The sequence below is a fragment of the Urocampus carinirostris genome, chromosome 3 (genome assembly GCF_059441175.1).
Source record: "Urocampus carinirostris isolate Australia breed hairy pipefish chromosome 3, RoL_Ucar_1.0, whole genome shotgun sequence".
NCBI classification, from domain to species: Eukaryota; Metazoa; Chordata; class Actinopteri; order Syngnathiformes; family Syngnathidae; genus Urocampus; species Urocampus carinirostris.
The window spans coordinates 67,764,542-67,783,167 of NC_142351.1; the positions used below are offsets into that span (position 1 = coordinate 67,764,542).

The 18,626-nt window shown below is 43.4% G+C and overlaps 1 protein-coding gene across 6 annotated transcripts in view; it reads left to right on the forward strand.

Moving 5' to 3' along the window:
- mbd5 (methyl-CpG binding domain protein 5) overlaps positions 1–18,626 on the forward strand; it is a 65,308-nt gene that overhangs the window by 27,283 nt on the left and 19,399 nt on the right. For 3 of the 6 annotated variants that reach the window (XM_088333055.1, XM_088333058.1, XM_088333056.1), the window contains 3 exons: positions 5,703–5,885; positions 14,420–14,601; positions 16,981–17,952. In XM_088333055.1, the coding sequence (XP_088189181.1) occupies positions 5,703–5,885; positions 14,420–14,601; positions 16,981–17,952 (1,337 nt within the window). The remainder of the gene's footprint in view (positions 1–5,702; positions 5,886–14,419; positions 14,602–16,980; positions 17,953–18,626) is intronic. The other 3 variants (XM_088333060.1, XM_088333061.1, XM_088333059.1) reach the window with 2 other exon arrangements.

Genomic DNA, 18,626 nt, shown 5'->3' on the forward strand with positions numbered 1-18,626 from the left:
GAGGAATGAATGGTGGAATTAGTTACATCCTCGCGTCCATCTTGCTGCTTAGACTTCGCACGCTTCACACATCTACCTGCACGGCAACCACGCTTCTGTTTTCTGTCCTTACGGCGCCGTTGCCGTCGTTTATTAAGAGGAATAGTCCACAAGGATGCCGGATCTCTTTGAAGTTCGCTCGGTATATCATAGGCGGTATAAAAAGTGCCCGAAAAGTCGAAATTTAGACGCCCACCCAACCGAATAAGTTCGTCCCTACTGTAAGTGTTTTTGGCCACACATGTGTCCAAAAGTGAAAGCAAAAAAGACAAGAGAACGGCAATAAATAGAAGATTAGCTGGAGAGCAACTAGCCGCAAGCATGCATCCATGCGCCGCCATGTTGAATTTGCCAGTCACTGCCCATCTTCTCCTGGTCCCCAGCTAAACTCCTCTCTCCTACTCCAGAGCCAACAAGAGGCTCTCTCCGCGGCTTCCCCCACCCTTTTGGCAGGTGCCTTTCTCTCCCTTCCACTTATTCCCAGAGCTGTTAATGTGTCCCATACAGACTGTGCTGGGAAGCCCCTGCACCCGACCTCCACCTGGAATTGCCAGGTCTGCCATCCCTTGTTCTTGCACTGTTGGACCAGCTCTTGATATTTGGTGTTTTTCCTTTCATGGGCTTCGCTGCATCCTTCTTCCCATGGTACAGTTAGCTCAATCAGGATGATTTTTTTAGCCTCTCCTGACCAAATCACGATGTCTGGCCTCAAGGAAGTTTGGACTACCTGGGGAAAGTGTAATTTCCTTCCCAGGTCTACCTTCATCTCCCACGCTGGTGCTGTTTGCAGGAGGCTCTTTTTGGTCTTCTTGGAGGATGCTGGTTTCTCCCCTTCCCTGACGAACTGGATGGAATGTATTGGACTGGGTTGAGGTTGGTGCTTCTTCCGCCTTTCCTGCTCCAAGATGTAAGCCAGTCCACCGAGGACCTTGTCATGGCGCCAGCGGTATCTGCCCTGGCTAAGGGCAATCTGGCATCCTGCCAGAATATGCACCGGTGTCCCTCTCCCATCACATAGCCTGCCACGTTGGGTCCTCCCTCAACCCCCACCTGTACAGGTTTGTTGTTGTTGGAAGAGTAGCGTACACTGACCGGAGCAAGAAAGAGATCCAGAACGGTTCCAACCTCCAGAGTTCTGGCCAGGTGATCCTTCGCTTTGTTAGGTCCCACTTCGTCCAGGCTCCTTGGACTCCAAGCTCCACTGCCCTGGACCACTTGCCTTCCTCCTTCAGTTGACGGACCTCGGCCTGCACCATGTCTCTCTTCTGCCTTGGATCAGCTTTTGACCGTTGCTGGAAATGAGTAGACCCTAATCCCTGACGCCCTACGCATGCATTTCCGATGGGATCTTTCAACCTCAGCCTGCCTTCTGCCTGATGTACTTGGCTGCCCGCTGCCCATTTACGCCCCGATCTTGTAATCACGCCCGCGCCCCTAACCATCTCGTCGCTAGAATCTTTGACCATCATGACCGTCCTACACTTGGCCACCTTGAACTCTTCCACTATCAAATACAGGGGAAACTGCAGCTGCCCCGACCTGATGTAAAGCCCTAATGATGTGAAGCTTGGTTGAACACCAAGCCACCTGCGGAGATGTTTATTTGCCCTCCTCTCAATTCCTTCCACCACCGTCATAGAGATTTCATAAATCGTTAGCAGCCACAGCAGTCTTGGTAGCAGACCGTACTGGAACAACCGAGTCTTGAATTTGTCTGGTAGTCCTGATCGCTCAATCCTTTGGAGCCACTCATTAGCCTGCTCCACTGTCCTGAGATTGCTGCTCCTCTTGCCCAGAGATGAATCGTACCACTTTACGAGGCATTTTATTTGGGTATCTTTGATTGATGGTTTGTTTTCTCCTTGGATTCGAAGCTGGAACCTGCTTGTGACCTTCCCCCTCCTGATCACCATGCTTCTTGACTTTCTAGACTTGTATTTCAGATTCAGATTCAGATCTACTTTATTGTCATTCTAGTACACGTGTATACAGAACGAAATGTCGATACATCTGACCCGCACAGTTTCCTCGAATGTACAGATATAAGTAAAAGTTGTATTGTATTATGGCTACGTATAGTATTTTACCATAGTGCCGATAGTGCAAGAGGAGTAGCTAACCAGATGTGCAAAATGGGCATTCAGGTTAACAAGTCAGGTAAACAGTAACATTAACACTGTAAGTACAATAGTGCAGAGAGCAAATGTGCAAGGAGTGGCAAGCTATAAAGAACTGCCAGTAGTGCAAAAAGTCAGATTAGCAGCCGTTAAGATTTAGGTTAACTATATGTTAGATTGACCATTTAACAGTCTAATGGCCAGGGGGACTAGACTACTGCGGAACCTGGTGGTCCTGCACCGCACACTGCAGTACCTCTTCCCAGAGGCTAGCAGAGTGAACAGTCCATGATGGGGGTGAGAGGGGTCCCCGATAATGTTCTTGGCATGGGATAGGCAGCGCTTCTGGCCAATGTCCTGAATGGAGGGAAGTGTAGTCCCGATTATTTTCTCTGCTGTCCTCGTTACCCTCCTCACACTACCCCAGTCGGTAGCGCTGCAGCCTCCACACAACACAGAGATACAGCTGGTCAGGATACTCTCTATGGTGCCCCTGTAGAATGTGATGAGGGAGGGTGGGGGCAGGTGGGCTCTCCTCATCCTCTGCAGGAAGTACAGGCGCTGCTGTGCCCTCTTAACCAGTGATGCAGTGTTCACGGACCAGTTGAGTTTGTTTGTAATGTGCACCCCTAGGAACTTGATACTGCTGACAACCTCCACAGCCTTGTTGTTGATGCAAAGTGGGGCATGGTTGGGCTGGTTTTTCCTAAAGTCGACAATGATCTCTTTAGTTTTGTCAACATTCAGGACCAGGCTGTTGTCCCTGCACCAGGCCACCAACTGCTCCACCTCCTCTCTGTAGGCCAGGTCGTTGTCGTCCCTGATGAGGCCCACCACTGTTGTGTCGTCAGCATACTTCACGATGTGGTTTGTGGCGGACCTAGGGACGCAGTCGTGTGTCATCAAGGTGAGGTAGATGACATCTGAGATGTTCTGACCTATCCGCACTGATTGGGGTCTGTCACTGAGGAAGTCCGAGCCCAGGTTGCTACCTCGTCCAGTGCCTTCAGGATCCATCTTGCTTGCACATGGGTCACTGTTGTAATAGTGAGGTCGTCCATAAAGCATCTCAACGGAGGTTGACGTATGCCAGACCTCGTCATCGGCCCTCTGGTCTCCTTCACCGCGGCAGTGATGAGTAGATTCATGCCCATAACAAACAGATGGGGGAGATGGTGCACCCCGTGACGATCCCCTTCTCCAAGTCTTGCCACTGGGTGGTAAACTAGGTGGTTTGGAACCGAAACTTGAATCCACTGAAGTAGGAGGTGATCATTCCCCTTATGTGCTGTGGGATATGGTAATGCTCCATCGCAGTGTTGATGATCATGGGGAATTGACCCATATGCATTGGCCAAGTCTAGCCAGTCCCTAGGTGACTGTTAAGTCTCCTTTACTTTCTTTGGCCTCGCGGATCAACTGGCTGATGATGCTTGTGTGTTCCAGACATCCAGAGGACCCTGGGATGCCACCTTTCTGGATTGATGTGTCGATATATTTGTTCTTGATCATGTACGTTGTCAGCCTATGTGCCAGGACTGAGAAAAATATCTTACATTCAACACTTAGTAGAGAAATGGTTCGGAATTGGCTTCTGTCAGATGAGTCCTTTTCCTTGGGCACAAAGCACCCATCCGCTCTCTTCCAGGACGCCCTTTATCCAAATTCTCCGCAGTAGCTTCCACAGCCTCCGTAGAAGTAATGGACATCTCTTGTACACTTTGTAAGGTATAGCGCTGGGTCCTGGGGCAGATGATGACCGGGCTTTTTTCACAACGTCCTGGTACTCTCTCCATGATGGCTCCTTAGTGTTGAGCTTCTCTTCCGGGGTTTTGCTGCTTCCAATCCTTGGGTGGATGTCCAAGGCTTGGCTTCGAAAGGTGTCGCTGTGACTTTCTTCAAGGAAACTTTCTACCGTTTCTTTAGGGCTGGTCAGTCTCCCTGATCTTGCTTCCCCCGACAAGGTTTGGGTGAAATTGTACGGGTTCTTGGTGAACTGAGCACGTTTGACCTCCTTTTCCTTTCTCAGTCTCTGAGACCTCTCTGCCCTTCTTAGTCTGCACAATTGTTGAAGGCCAGTGGTCCAATCTTTTATGCCCTCCTTCTCTCTGGGACTGGCATGTTTGAACTGCAAGTTGAGAGCCTTGATTTCCCTTCTCAACTTCTTGATCTGTTTTTCCCTTCTGTTGGACTGTTTTGCAGGTGCTATATTGCTGCCTTTCTTATCCTCTGTACCAAAACGCTCCTTTGGCCATGGAGTAAGCACAAGCAGCCATGCTGTTGATTTTCCTTTCTGCTGATCCTGCCATATATATATATATATATATATATATATATATATATATATGTAATATATATATATATATATATATATATATATTATAAAAGTTTGGGTTGCCGATCCCTGCCCTAACTTATAGCTGGGTTCTCTACCCTTTTTCCAGCTGAGAGCCTCTTTTTGTTACTAATAAGTGCAAAGGGCATCCAGTTTGATATGCATTTCTAAAATTACAATCATGTTGTTACTGTTGTCACTATGTTATCACCAGGTTAATTTTTGGAAGTAGGGTTAACTAAACCAGTAAAAAATAATTTTACTAGAAATTATAATGATACAGCACTGGTGAGGTATTTTTTGAACACGTTCACGGGGACCTCAGCTGTCCCTGGGGGGCATCCTGTAGCTCGGGAGCACCACGTCGGAGATTCTTGACCTAGTGTGCATGTGTGCGTGCACAGGTCCTTCTCGAAAGATTAGGATATTGTGATAGTTAATTATTTTCTTTGATGTTCTGATAAACATTGGACTTTCATATATTTTAGATTCATTGCTCACAAGCTGAAACATTTTTGGGTCTTCTGTTCTTATTATGTATTTTGGCCGACAGCTCATGAAAACAACTTAACTTTACACTAGGGCTGCGCGATTTTGAAAAAATTACCTTATTGAGTTTTCAGGTCAGTATTGTGATTTCAATGCGATTAAATGAAATCTTAAAAATATCAAGAACATTTGCACGATATAAAAGATAAAATGTACGCACTAAAATAACCCGCACCAATTAAAGTCAACAACAAAACATTTTGCACACTTTAAAAAGGTAAACATTGCACACTTAAAGTAATCCACATAGCCTTAAGACTGTAAACATGACATGACTGCAATTAGTGTAATATAAAACGCACCATGTGATGCTGCAGCAGGTTCATCAGTGCAAGAAAGGTATTCAAGTATGTATCCTAATCCAGCATTAAAAGGGGTAGACTAAAATAGTCCACACCAAACTAAGTAAACAGCTAACATAAATATTTGAAAAAAAAATTTAAAGAAATGTAAGAACATTTGGGGCAGCACGGCGGGGCGGTGGTTAGCGCGTGTGCGGCACAGTTCTGAGGTCATGGGTTCAAATCCAGCTACCAACGTTCCTGTGCAGAGTTTGCATGTTCACCCCGTGCTTGCGTGGGTTTCCTCCGGGCACTCCAGTTTCCTCCCACATTCCAAAAACATGCATGTCAGGTTAATCGGCCGGTCCAAATTGTCCATAGGTGTGAATAAGCGAGCAAATTTTCTGTCCCTGTGTGCCCTGCGACTGGCTGGCAACCAGTTCAGGGTGTTCCCTGCCCACTGCCCGAAAATGGCTGGGATGGGCTCCAGCACCCCCGCGACCCTACTGAGGATAAGCGGTGCAGATAATGGATGGATGGAAGAACATTTTCTCACTATAAAAGGTAAACATTGCACACACAAAAATAATCCACACACTTTTAAACCTGTATGTCTGCAATTAGTGTAATGGAGCATTTTCTATGTGCGACTACTACATGTTCATCAGTCCAAATACATATTCCAGTATTTATTCAAATCTACCATTCCTGCTAACTTATTAACACTACTGCTACTACTATTTATTACTCTAATTATAACCTACACTTATTAACTTGCATAAACAAAAAGTGTTACCTCTAATCTATAATACAGTTTTGGGGTTGGAAACGTTTAAACATTTTTAGCTAGAAAAAAAACATTTCCACCATTGCTGGTTTGAGACATGCACGGTCACATGTATTGTAATTTGTGATCATTTTTAAGGTGTTGGTACAAATTACTTTAGTTTCCCCTGGACCTAGCGATTCGGCAAAAGCAAATTTTCTTCTGTTCCAAGTTTGCTTCGTCAAAACCAAAATAGGTCCAAACGTGATGTACTGCCCTTCTTCGATGCAAGCTTCCTTTCCTTCTCGCTTGTTGACTCGTGACTATATTTATATTTACGAATTCTGCCATGATTGCTCAATGAGCTCACAAGGTGGGTGTGACATGGTACGGTGTTTGCAAACTTTGAATCACCTTTATTAGGATAGTGCTGTTATTAAAACTTGCCCTTTTATAAATTAAACAGGAACAATTGTGGATGTTCAATACTCCATCACTCACTAGAAAACCCATTTTACACATCTGCAAATGATTCCAGAGGCTGTTAAAAACTCCCAGCCTGGTTCATTACTCAAGCAATCATGGAATATTTATAATGTATATAATGTTTATGTATGTATGTGTTTATGCATATATATATATATATATATATATATATATATATATATATATATATATATATATATATGCATAATCTCACGTTTATTTTTATAGCCTTAATCACAAGATTGGTCACAAACGACGCTCAGGTTACTACCATGCGGGCAAGGAAAAACCAAAACCTCAGCACAAAAAAAATAACTGTAAAAACCGTAAGAAGGGCCCTCACAAGTGGTAATCTCCCTTCCAAGATGACCAGGGTGCTATAAATTCAGCTTTGCAACAGTACAGAAAATTCGCGAACATCCATAAAACAAAACAATAGGTTATTTGTTGAAATTTGACCAGAAAGTGCATGACAGCAACAACGCCTCAAGCCTGTAAAATAGTCCAATAAGTACATAACAGCAACGACGCAGCTTCCCATCGCTGCCGGCTGGTCGATGCAGGCGTTGACATGCTTACGGTCCAGATGCAGGACTTTTGATGCTTGACATTGGGAGACTGAAAAGCAATCCATTACAGTAATCAAGCCGAGAAGTAAAAAAAGAATTATAATTTCCGCATCTGAATGAGACAGCATCGGGCGAATCTTAGCGTTATTACGGAGGTGGAAGAAAGTTATTCTACAAATATCTTTCAATGTCACTGAAACGACAGATTTAAATCAAATATAACATCTAGATTTTAGATCGAGTCACTATTGGCGATACAGACGCTGCCCAACTCACGAACAAGATGTGTTCCGGACGATCGTTTGTAAGTTTAATTTGTTCATAAGTTACTTATTTGCAGTTATATCACACAAAATCATTAAAAATTGATGTTTTTTGATTTATCTTTTTGTTTATTTTACTGTGGACATGCACCTACAAATAATTATTTTCGTTTGTGTATGTGTCTATATATATATATATATCACTCTGCTAGCCTCTGGGAAGAGGTACTGCAGTGTGCGGTGCAGGACCACCAGGTTCCGCAGTAGTCTAGTCCCCCTGGCCATTAGACTGTTAAATGGTCAATCTAACATATAGTTAACCTAAATCTAAAAGGCTGCTAATCTGACTTTTTGCACTACTGGCAGTTCTTTATAGCTTGCCACTCCTTGCACATTTGCTCTCTGCACTATTGTACTTACAGCGTTATTGTTACAGTGTTAATGTTACTGTTTACCTGACTTGTTAACCTTACTGCCCATTTTGCACATCTGGTTAGCTACTCCACTTGTACTATCGGCACTCTGGTAAAATACTATACGTAGCCATAATACAATACAACTTTTACTTATATCTGTACATTCAAGGAAACTATGCGGGTCAGATGTATCGACATTTCATTCTGTATACACGTGTACTAGAATGACAATAAAGTAGATCTGAATCTGAATATATATACAGTGGGACTTCGCGGTCTGGCGTTCGCGGCTTCAGAGTCTGTAATGGTTTAAAAAAAAAATTATTATTATTTTTTTTTTTGAAGGGGCGTCGCTACTTTGCAGATTTTCACTTTTTGCAGGAATCCCCCTCGGCCGACGACCCTAGCACGGCGCGCCGTTATCGTTTCACAGCGTGCGGTTTCGGTGCGGCTTCCGCTTCACCGCCCCCCCTAACCCCACAGGTCCCCCCAGCTACCCCTTTCCCCCGCGGCTGCCCGTCCGTCGGCCGGAGCCATCGAGGGCCGTGTAGCGCCATGTAGAGCCATCGCGGCCTGGGCAGGAGACGCCGCGCCGAGCAACCCGCTCGGCTTGTCGTGGTGTCATGCGTATCGCGCCCGAAAGTAACCGCGCCGCGGGTTAGGGGCTCGCTCGCGGAAGCGACCGAACGGCACCCGCGGTGCGGCACAAGTATAGACCCTGTCGTGAATTTGTCTCCGGCTATACGACTCAGCGGTGGATCACTCGGCTTGTGCGTCGATGAAGAACGCAGCTAGCTGCGAAAACTAATGTGATTTGCAGCTGCGATTGGCTGCCAACCAGTTCAGGGTGTCCCCTGCCCACTGCCCGGAGATGGCTGGGATGGGCTCCAGCCCCCCGCGACCCTAATAAGGATAAGCGGTGCAGATAATGAGATGAGTTTTTTGTTTTGAAGGGGCGTCGCTACTTCGCAGATTTTCACTTTTTGCTGGTGGTTTTGGTCCCCATTAACCGGGTCTAAAATAATAATCATTTTATTTTATTTTTTTTAAGGTGCGCCGCTACTTCGCGGATTTTCACTTGTCGCGTGTGGTTTTGGTCCCCATTAACCGCGATAACCGAGGTCCCACTGTGTGTATATATATATATATATATATATATATATATATTTATATAGCATGGTGGAAGAACACAGCATTTGAAGACAAACACTTGCTACCCACAGTGAAATGTGGTGGTGGTTCCATCATGCTGTGGAGTTGTGTGGCCAGTGCAGGTACTGACAATCTTGTTAAAGTTGCTTCCCATCGCTGCCAGCTGGTCGATGCAGGCGTTGACATGCTTACGGTCCAGATGCTGGTCCGCTGACTTCTCAAATCGTGCAGCCAGCCAGCCGTAAAAGACAGGAAAAGAAAAGTATGAGGTGGGCATCAATCATAAGCTATTGAATAGAAGATGGTCTTAAGTCTAGATTTTAAAACTTCCACTGAGGTTCAGATCTTACCTCCGGAGGCAGAGAATTCCACAGCACCTGGGCCATATGGAGAACGCTCTCAAGCCTGCAGACTTCTACTTGGCTCTTCGAGTCGCAAGTAGACCAGCATTTTTCGAGTGGAAGCTACGTGCAGAAACATAGGGGGAAACCAATTCGGAGAGATAATACGGTAACTTAATTCAAACATGTGAGTAAAACAAAAATTAAAGTCACATCTTAAGCGGACTGGGAGCCAATGAAAGATGACTAATATCGGAGTAATATGTTCAAACTTTTGTCTTAGTCAAGTCTCGCTGCCGCTTTTTGAGCCACCTGCAGGTACTGACAATCTTGTTAAAGTTGAAGGTCGCTTGAATTCCAGTCAGTATCAGCAGATTCTTGCGAACAATGTTCTAGTATCAGTGACAAAGCTGAAACAGTGGACTTTTATGCACAGGTTCAAGGCACCATAGACAAAGCACCAAAGAAAGATATCATTATCCTGCAAGGCGACTGGAATGCCCAAATTGGTGTGAATGTTCATAGGGAGTGGATTAAAACATGTGAAACAAGCTCTAACCTACAAACCATTGAAAGATTGCAATAGCTTCTTGAACTAGCTATCTACAACAACTTGGTGCTGGCAAACACTATTGGCAACCTAAATAACTCCAGAAAATGCACATGGCACAATCTGGATGGAATCCACCACAGTCAAGTTCACTACCTCATGAGTCTACAATGTTTCTTAAGTGGAATTAAGCCAGCAAGTACGTGCACATATCCAGGAGCTGATGTCGGAACCCATCAAAACCTTGTCATGATTAACTTTGCGTTCGCCTCCAGCGGGTCAAGAAGTCACGGAACCCACGGATCAAGTTTGACCTTGAGCGACCGAAAGACCACAGGTGATCAAGAGCTTCCAGGCCTTTATTGGTGGGAAGTTTGCTACTTTGCTTGCCTTGGACGAAGATGTTGAAACCCTGACCATTAAGTTCTCAGAGACAATGACTGAAGCAGCAAAATAAATTGTAGGAAAACACCAATTACAGAACCATCAGTCTCATCTGCCATGCAAGTAAAGTTATGCTAAAGGTCGTACTGAACAGACTGAAACCAAAGGCTAAAACATCCTAGCCGAAGAACAAGCAGGTTTCGGAAGGGAAAGAGCACCACGGAACAGATTTTTATTCTGCACATCTTAATCCTATGTGAGAAATTTCAACAACACCAGAAAAACATCTATCCTGTTTTTGTTGATTTCAAGAAGCGTTTGACAAGAGTTTGAAGCTGCTTTATAAAACTCGGGGCAGAAAGGAGTTCAGACCATTGAACAACTGTTTGCCAATGCCAACAGTGCGGTACCATTGGAGAGTGGTTTTGAACCACAGTCGGTGTGAGACAAGGCTGTATTTTCTCCAACTTTATTTAACAGCTTCCTGGAGAGTATCATGTCTGGAGCAACATGAAGGTACAGTCAGTATTAGGGGGACACAACATGTAACCTTTGTTTTGAGTATATTGCTGGATTGGCATGAGACGAATAGGAACTCTGAGATACGGTCAATCGCCTGGAGAAAGCTTTAACCCACTATGGGATGGAAATCAGCACAGAAATAAAAGTAAAGATAAAAGTCCCTAGGGTATCACCCTAAACATCACCATCAACCACACAGAGATAGAACCCGTCACCAAATTGAAATATCTTTGATATCAAGAGGGATCAGAACCAGAAATCATGGCCAGGATAGTTCAAACCACAGCCACACTTGCCAGACATCAACTTATCTGGAGGGACACGAACATAGCAGTGAAATTAAAGATCAGACTCACGCAAGCGTGGTTACTTCAATCTTCCTCTACGCTTGCGAGAAATGGACTATTAAAGCAAAAGTGGAAAAAAAAATCCAGGCCTTGGAAATGAGATGCTACAGGAAACGTCTAGGCATCAGCTACTTAGCCCATGTGGTAGACGAAACGGTTCGCAATACCATCACATGGTGCATTGCATCCTACAAAGAACTGTTGGCTACTGTGCACCGATGCAAATTTCATGGGTATGTTCACGTTACAAAATCCTCAGACTGACCAAGATAGTTCTTCAGGGCATTGTTGTGAATATGGGTGGTAGTTATTCAGAGCACAATTTCATTTCATTTTCATTTCATTTCACTGTAGTGAATATGGGTGGTAAATAAGTTATTCTCACAAACAACTTATTTACCAATTGAATTAAAGAGCTGAGTTTATTCTTTTAAAAACTCTTCTCGCCTTTTTGGAGCAGCATACGTTTTTAGATCATTATGTCAGGAAAACGGATGAAAAACCTTGTTGAGTTATTCTGAAGGGTGCCTACTCACACTTTAGGTGAATTCTTTTTACCGTTTTGATAGTTCAATATACTTTAATCAAGACACACACACTCTTGGATTTATGAACTTTTGTTTTACTAATCATCTACTGAAGATGCTTGAATAGACCGCACAACAATAATAAGAAAACTAGACCATTCAGAGGCAATTGTGAGAGTTGGTGCTGGATCTGGAAGATGTTACCAGCAGAAAACTTGTTGTTTGCTTGTAACTGTTAACATATTGTTTTTAAACACTGATGTATCTGTAATTTTTAACATGGTTCTAGTAATAATGCTGTTACATACGCCCATTCAAAATGAATAACTTGTCAGCATGTAGCAGTTAGCATGTAGCTCTTAGCATAATTTGTTAGCATGTAGTCGTTTGGATGTAACCGTTAGTATTACTTGTTAGTTAGTATCAGTTAGCATGTAGCTGATAACATAACTTGATAGCATGTAGCTGTTAGCGTAATTTGTTAGCATGTAAAACCGTAAACACAATTTTTTAGTTTAACTGTTAAAATTTATCCGTTTGCATAATTTGTTAGCATGAAGCAGTTGGCATTTACCTGTTGTTATGACTTGTTCTCATTGCCGGCAGTGTTTACATCTAGCATGAGTTGGCAAAGCATCAGCCAGTCCCAGCTAATAATTGCCCTGGCTACGCCAGCCCAACTTATCACTACAGTTTTTACAAATAGCTTGAGCAAATACTTACATTAATAACACTTTGCTAGCAGCACATGCAGCTATTAGTACTTATTCATTAGCATCCACTCATTGGCATATAGCCGTTAGCATCCAATTGTTAGCCTCCACCACTTGTCCATGGTTATATTTAATGTGGGTCAGTTTCCCATACATGCCACCTCTGGTTTCTTGGCTACCCATTGAAATGAATGGGCCCATGCATTCCGGATGGTAAATTTTCAAACCCCATTAAAAAAAAGAAATCGTCTTTTTGGGGGTCCTGCGTTGTCACTGTGACCACTATTGCTTACTAAGGAGTAAGATAATACGGTAACTTAATTCAAACATGTGAGTAAAACAAAAACATCATCCCCGATCGAGCCGGAACTTTTGGTATATAAATTGTTGGGCTACTCTCAAAACTACTAAAAGTGGTAGTGTTTTCTCCATTCGTGATCAGTCTCTGGTACCGTGAATAAAAATAGTGTGACATCAAGATCAAATCTAATGGCACTTCACGTGTCATCTATATCCCTGGGGTTCGGTGGTTAGGACTTGGCATCCTCACCGCAGAGACCTGCTTTTGATTCCCGTTGCATCCATTAGAAGAATAGAATATAATTTACTTTTATTGTCATTCTTTGTAACCATGCACACAGAATGAAATGTCGATACACCTGACCCGCACAGTTAAACTGTAGCGAGCCGATCCAGCCAAACAGGGCGCAGCCATTTTAGAGCCAACTACTGTGTTGGGAGTCATTAGTTGACCAAACCCCCCAATTCCAACCCTTAATGCCGAGCGCCAAGCAGGGAGGCAATAAGTACCAATGTTGTAAGTCTTAGGTAAGACTCGGGCGAGGCTTGAACCAGCGACCTACCAGTCTCGGAGCGGGCGCCCTACCATCTAGGCAACCGAGATATTGTGATCAGCATTATTTTTTTTGACTGATCAATCAAAGCACCAATACGGTAATATCCTACATTAAAACATTGTGTATAATGCGCACTCAAACCTTGAGTTATTTTTTGTGTGAAGTCAACTATTAGTATAGCTCTTAATCTCATTTTAAGTCTCAAAGGGCTGTACAGACTATTACAAACTAGACTATTACTCGTTGTCACAATATATCCCATGTTGTAACAATGACAACAAAGGCATATTGTATTCTATTATCTCAACCCCTAATCTTGAACTTACATGTGAGCAAGGGAAATTTCAAATCCTTTGCATAAGGAAAATAAAGAAACCTTGAAAGGGAATGCACATGAGGTAATCCCCCTTTCAGGATGACCAGGCTGCAATCGTTGTTGCAATACACAGACATACTCTACATGAAGTATAGGTCATTCATAAACTATACAATATAATTGTTTTAAGCCTAGATTTAAACTGTTGCACTGCAGAGGGCAGAGCGTTGCACAGCACAGAGGCCGAATGGAGAACGTTCACCACCCCGCAGATTTCTTGGCTCTTAGGATCACTAGTAGACCAACTTTTCCCGAGCGAAGGCCTCAACAAAGGGGGAAATTAAATCCAACTGTATCTTCAAGGAAATATGCCACTGACAAAAGTGCATTATACACAGGGTTGGGTAGGGTTACTTGAACTGGATTACTTTCAATTACTTTTGGATTACTCCAATACCAAATATGCTAATAAAAGACAAAAGAAACTAAATATGAATAAAATTACCAAATTTTGTGCTGGCTTGGGGAGTAACGGAATACATGGAACGGCAAAAACGATGTTGGCAAGCTGTTTGAATTTATTTTCATTTTGTTTCTGTCGCATTTTATGTTAGTTTTGCCTGAAAAGCCATTATTTAACTATTTTTTCTGTTAGTTTTGCCTGAAATCAAAGCCAGGAGAGAAAGCTTACCATATGTTGTGGGTCATAATTTTATTCATATTTTTTTTTGTCTTTTATTAACATATTTGGTATTGGAGTAATCCAAAAGTAATCCAGTTAAAGTAACCCTACCCAACCCTGATTATACACAAATACATTTGGTGTGCAGTTCTAAATGGCAATAGGCCTTTGTTCTGCATGTTTCACATCTTATGTCATACTATGTAGGAAATGCATCTTCCCTCGGCCTTCAGCCTCACATCAACGCTAGCAGAGAATGCGTGTACAAGCAGCAGGAAGGGGCTTCTCTCCCAGTTTACCAGGCCCAGCAGCACTTCTCTGAAAACCAAGCTTGCACGGACTGCAGCAACGCTGATGATTCAATGGTTTGCCTCTCCCAGAATTACCAGGTGGGTGGATGAGATGCAGTGTTAGAATTTTGTGAGAGAGTTAGACACAACAGAAGTCCAGGGGCATGCTCCCTTCGGAAGGAAATTTTGTACATTTGAAATTCAAATCTGGATCATACTGGTGCAATTTCTTTTAGCAAAATCAAGAAGCTGAATCTATGACGAATGTGTGCCCTTGTAATCTATTGAACTATAAATACACTAGTTATAAAAGGCAATGACACAGCAAAAAGTCACACCCACAACGCATGGTAACCGAGACAGGAATTTAATTAAATAAAAATCTCATTTCATTCGACTAAATATAACTAGTGTTCCAATCCCGATGCTGTACTATTCTAAGGTGTATTATCGGGGGGTAAACAAACATGTATTGATATGAGTTTTAAATTAAAGTAAATGTAAGACATATTGGTAGAGTTACGATTAGGAATTTCATGAGACGATCACACAAATAATCACGATTCCTTTTTCTGCATTAAATGCCATGATTAATATTACATAATCTCTTGATAAAAAAGCAAATTAATGGTCAATAAAGAATCAATAAATCATTATTAACTTATTATGTTCCTTTTATTAAAACCTATTTATAAACTGAAACCCCTGGATTGTTTAACATTCTTCCTTTGATGACTAGCTTGGCAAATTGTACCGGTTGCCTGGTCTCAAAATGCTGCTTGAGATTGGTTGTTTGCTTCTTTCACCTTAACCTTTTTGAGAAAAAGTTTGCAGAACGCTTCTTTGGTATTCTGGGGCTTACCACTGTCTTTTTGGTTTGAACAATTTTATTGACACTATTAACAGCAAATAAACAACTATTTATTATTATTTAACTATTTTTTCTGACATTTTTAACAGCAATTAAACAGACAATTTCATTATATCAATTCCCAACAATATGAGTTTTTATCGACACTTTTAACAGCAAGTAAATACATTCACAATTTCACTATATCATATTCTAACAATATGAGATTTAAACAATTTTTATAGACACTTTTAACAGCAGTTAACCAATGTGTAAAGGCCAATACTATTGTGCAAGGGCATAGCTCGTCTTCTCAAGTGGGATTACATCCCACCCTCCCAAGCAGCATCCTCCAGTTCTCTGCTCTGGATGCCCAGATGGGTCCTCTCCCTTCTTACTTCTACCTTCCACAACCACCTGAATAACCAGGCCGTTGCTGCCGGGACCCCCACAGTGGAGCTCCGGTTCCCTCCTCCGGGTGGGTGCATACGATTCTTCTTTATGGCTGCGTCCTAGGCTTGCCGCTCGCAGATTGTATGGTATCTGCAGCCAGTCAGAGCACAGCCACGGGGGGGATCTGCCTGCTCCCCTTACCAGCAGGTTTCTGGAGGTCCAGATGGCGTTTTTGATGGCGGCGAGAGTGAGCCAGTCCTTGACAAAGTCTTTCTGTGACCTTTTCAACCGACTTACCACTGTTGCTCAGTTTAAACCCAAAATGTGTCAAAAATACTGAAGTAGTCATAGTTTTGAAACTAAAAATTGACCTGCCATGATGACTACATAGGGTGCCGGTGTTGTCTGCTTTTGCGTGTGCGTCACTTGACCTTTTTTCCTCTATTTCAGTCAAGGGTGTTCACAAAGGGGTTTTGAGAGAAAAAAAGACTGTAATCGCAAATTTGAAAAATATTCGCGATCAGACGAACGTGTCATATTCGTGACAGCCCTACATATCTGTGATGGGGTGAATGACAGTACTAGATATCACTACTTCTATGACAGGATGCTGGTTCAATGGTTGAGAAGAGTTTTTTTTGTAAGACGCAACTAATGAGCTGCAGCTATGTCCACCAAAGTATTTTCCTGTTCTTAATGAATGTTTCCGATCGCTTGCAATAGCAGCGCTGCATTATATGCTCCGTTTAAAATGCTGGCAGTGCAACGAAGCACAGGGCAGGTTTCCTGCGTGGGACACTTGGCTCTCAACCTTTATTTCTGTTCACAGAGAGTTGAAAAATGTTCAACTTGGGGAAAATGTGAGTCTCTTCAATGTCACATTTTACCCACCCAACTCTTCACTGTGCAAGAGGGGCGGGACAAACACACAGCTCATGCTTTAGCACAGAGTGAGGGGCTGACTGATGAAGGTTCTTTTTCACTGACTGTGATACGCAGCACAAATACCCACCAAGGCGTTAGTGATCATCTATATATAAGAGAAATCTAAAAGTTATTTTGATTAACTTTGTATTTATATATGTATTTAAGAAAATTATACTTTTTAACAATTCAATTTAATTTCTGAGACTGACGGGACCAATTTAAACTCAATATTCGTATGCATGGAAAACACTGAGATTGCTTTTAAGGTCTAAAAGATTTCTCTACCTCCCTTATATCTTTATTTACAGCAGGGGATGATCCCATGCTTGCAGTTCAGCGAGAGGCAGTCACTCCAGGGCGAAGGCTTCCGAGAAGGAACGTCCGGCAGAGTCTCAAAGTCTGTGGACGCCATCTACCAGGCTCTGGTGGACGCTGCCAGTAAAGGGATTCAAGTCACCATCACCACAGCAGTAAGTAAAACCACACAGGCCAGCCCCACGCCTGCCCCTAGCATCATGAGTCCCTTCACCTCCTCTGCCTGGGAGCCGGTCAACCTCCTTCAGGTGGTCAGCGATGTCATGCACGGGGAAGAAGCCGTGTTGCCGCAGCATGCCAGAACAAGGCAGTTGCGGCCAGGTCAAAAAAATGCAGAACCGGGGAAGCGCACTCCAGATGGTCTGGAGGCCAACGAGTATTTCCGCTCCCCTGGTCGGGGAACTCCCAGGGCACAGTGGGACGGTGGCGGCAGAGCCTGGGCCGGGACGGTGTTCCTGGAGTCCTCCACCAATGGCTGCAACAAGCATGAGCTGACCTCTGCTTACGGCAAGAACTTCCTAGACGACGGCCACCGCTTCAAGGAGTGCCTGGATCAGACGGTGGAACGTTGCGCCCACATTAACGGCACCAGCCAGCTCTTGAACACCAGAGGCTACGGAGACATCCCCGGACCCAATTTGCAGGAACTGGCGGCCGAAGACCAGTCTCCGAGGTCTTCCACCAGCCTGGAAGGACCTCTAGCCAGTGGCAAAGACTTCGGCCCTTACAACGGCCACTTCAACAGGATGGTGCCTAGCCCTTCGGACACAAAAAGTCTGAGTGGCGAGGAAGACTTGCGGCAGCCCGACTCACCTTCTTCAGAGCTGCTTCACTACCATTCCAGGACCTTCAACACGGGGGAGCTGGTATGGGGCCAGCTAAAGGGCTTCCCCTACTGGCCGGCCAAGCTAGCTGGGAGCGAACAAGTGCATGGTACCACCTTGCAAATACGAGGTCAGGCCAAGGTGAGAACATTTATCTGTGTCAGCACTTCACAACAGTCCTTCAATACTTTTTTTGATTGGAAACAGATCTTCCATTTTGTGACACTTTGATTTTCTTATATTTAACTTCAGTTTTAAGAGTGTGTGCAAGCTTATGTAATAGTGTGTACTTTTCTTTCATGTTTTTTTTTCTCCAGTTGTTGTATTTTACAGTTTATGGGCCACCAATTTATGGTGTTATTTTATTCTTTAAACAAGGGTTTGTAGACTTTTATATACTCTTCACAAACTAAAGTTCATTTATGCAATGTGGATAATATTGATATTACCGTGTAACCCCCTTTTTTTTAACTTCAAAAGAAGTTTAGGTGCACGTTTTACGGTTGTCTGTTACGGTTTGTGCAAGGATTGATCAGTCGTAAAATAGCTGACCATAATCACCAAACATTAGAGCAGGGGTGGGGAACCTTTGGCTCGTTTCCTGAGTACATATGACTCAGAGATAAAATAGATCTTGAGCAAAAATTTAATATATTATTACCTGCAGAGCCGATTGTCGCACTTGCGAAGCCGAGACATTACTGATGCACAAAAGGGTTCGGTCCTTACAGTCGAGGTGTCACACCAACAGACTGTTTTGTAAATTACTCTATATTTTACTTGGAAGCTCGTTAAGCATTGTTATACACGTAATG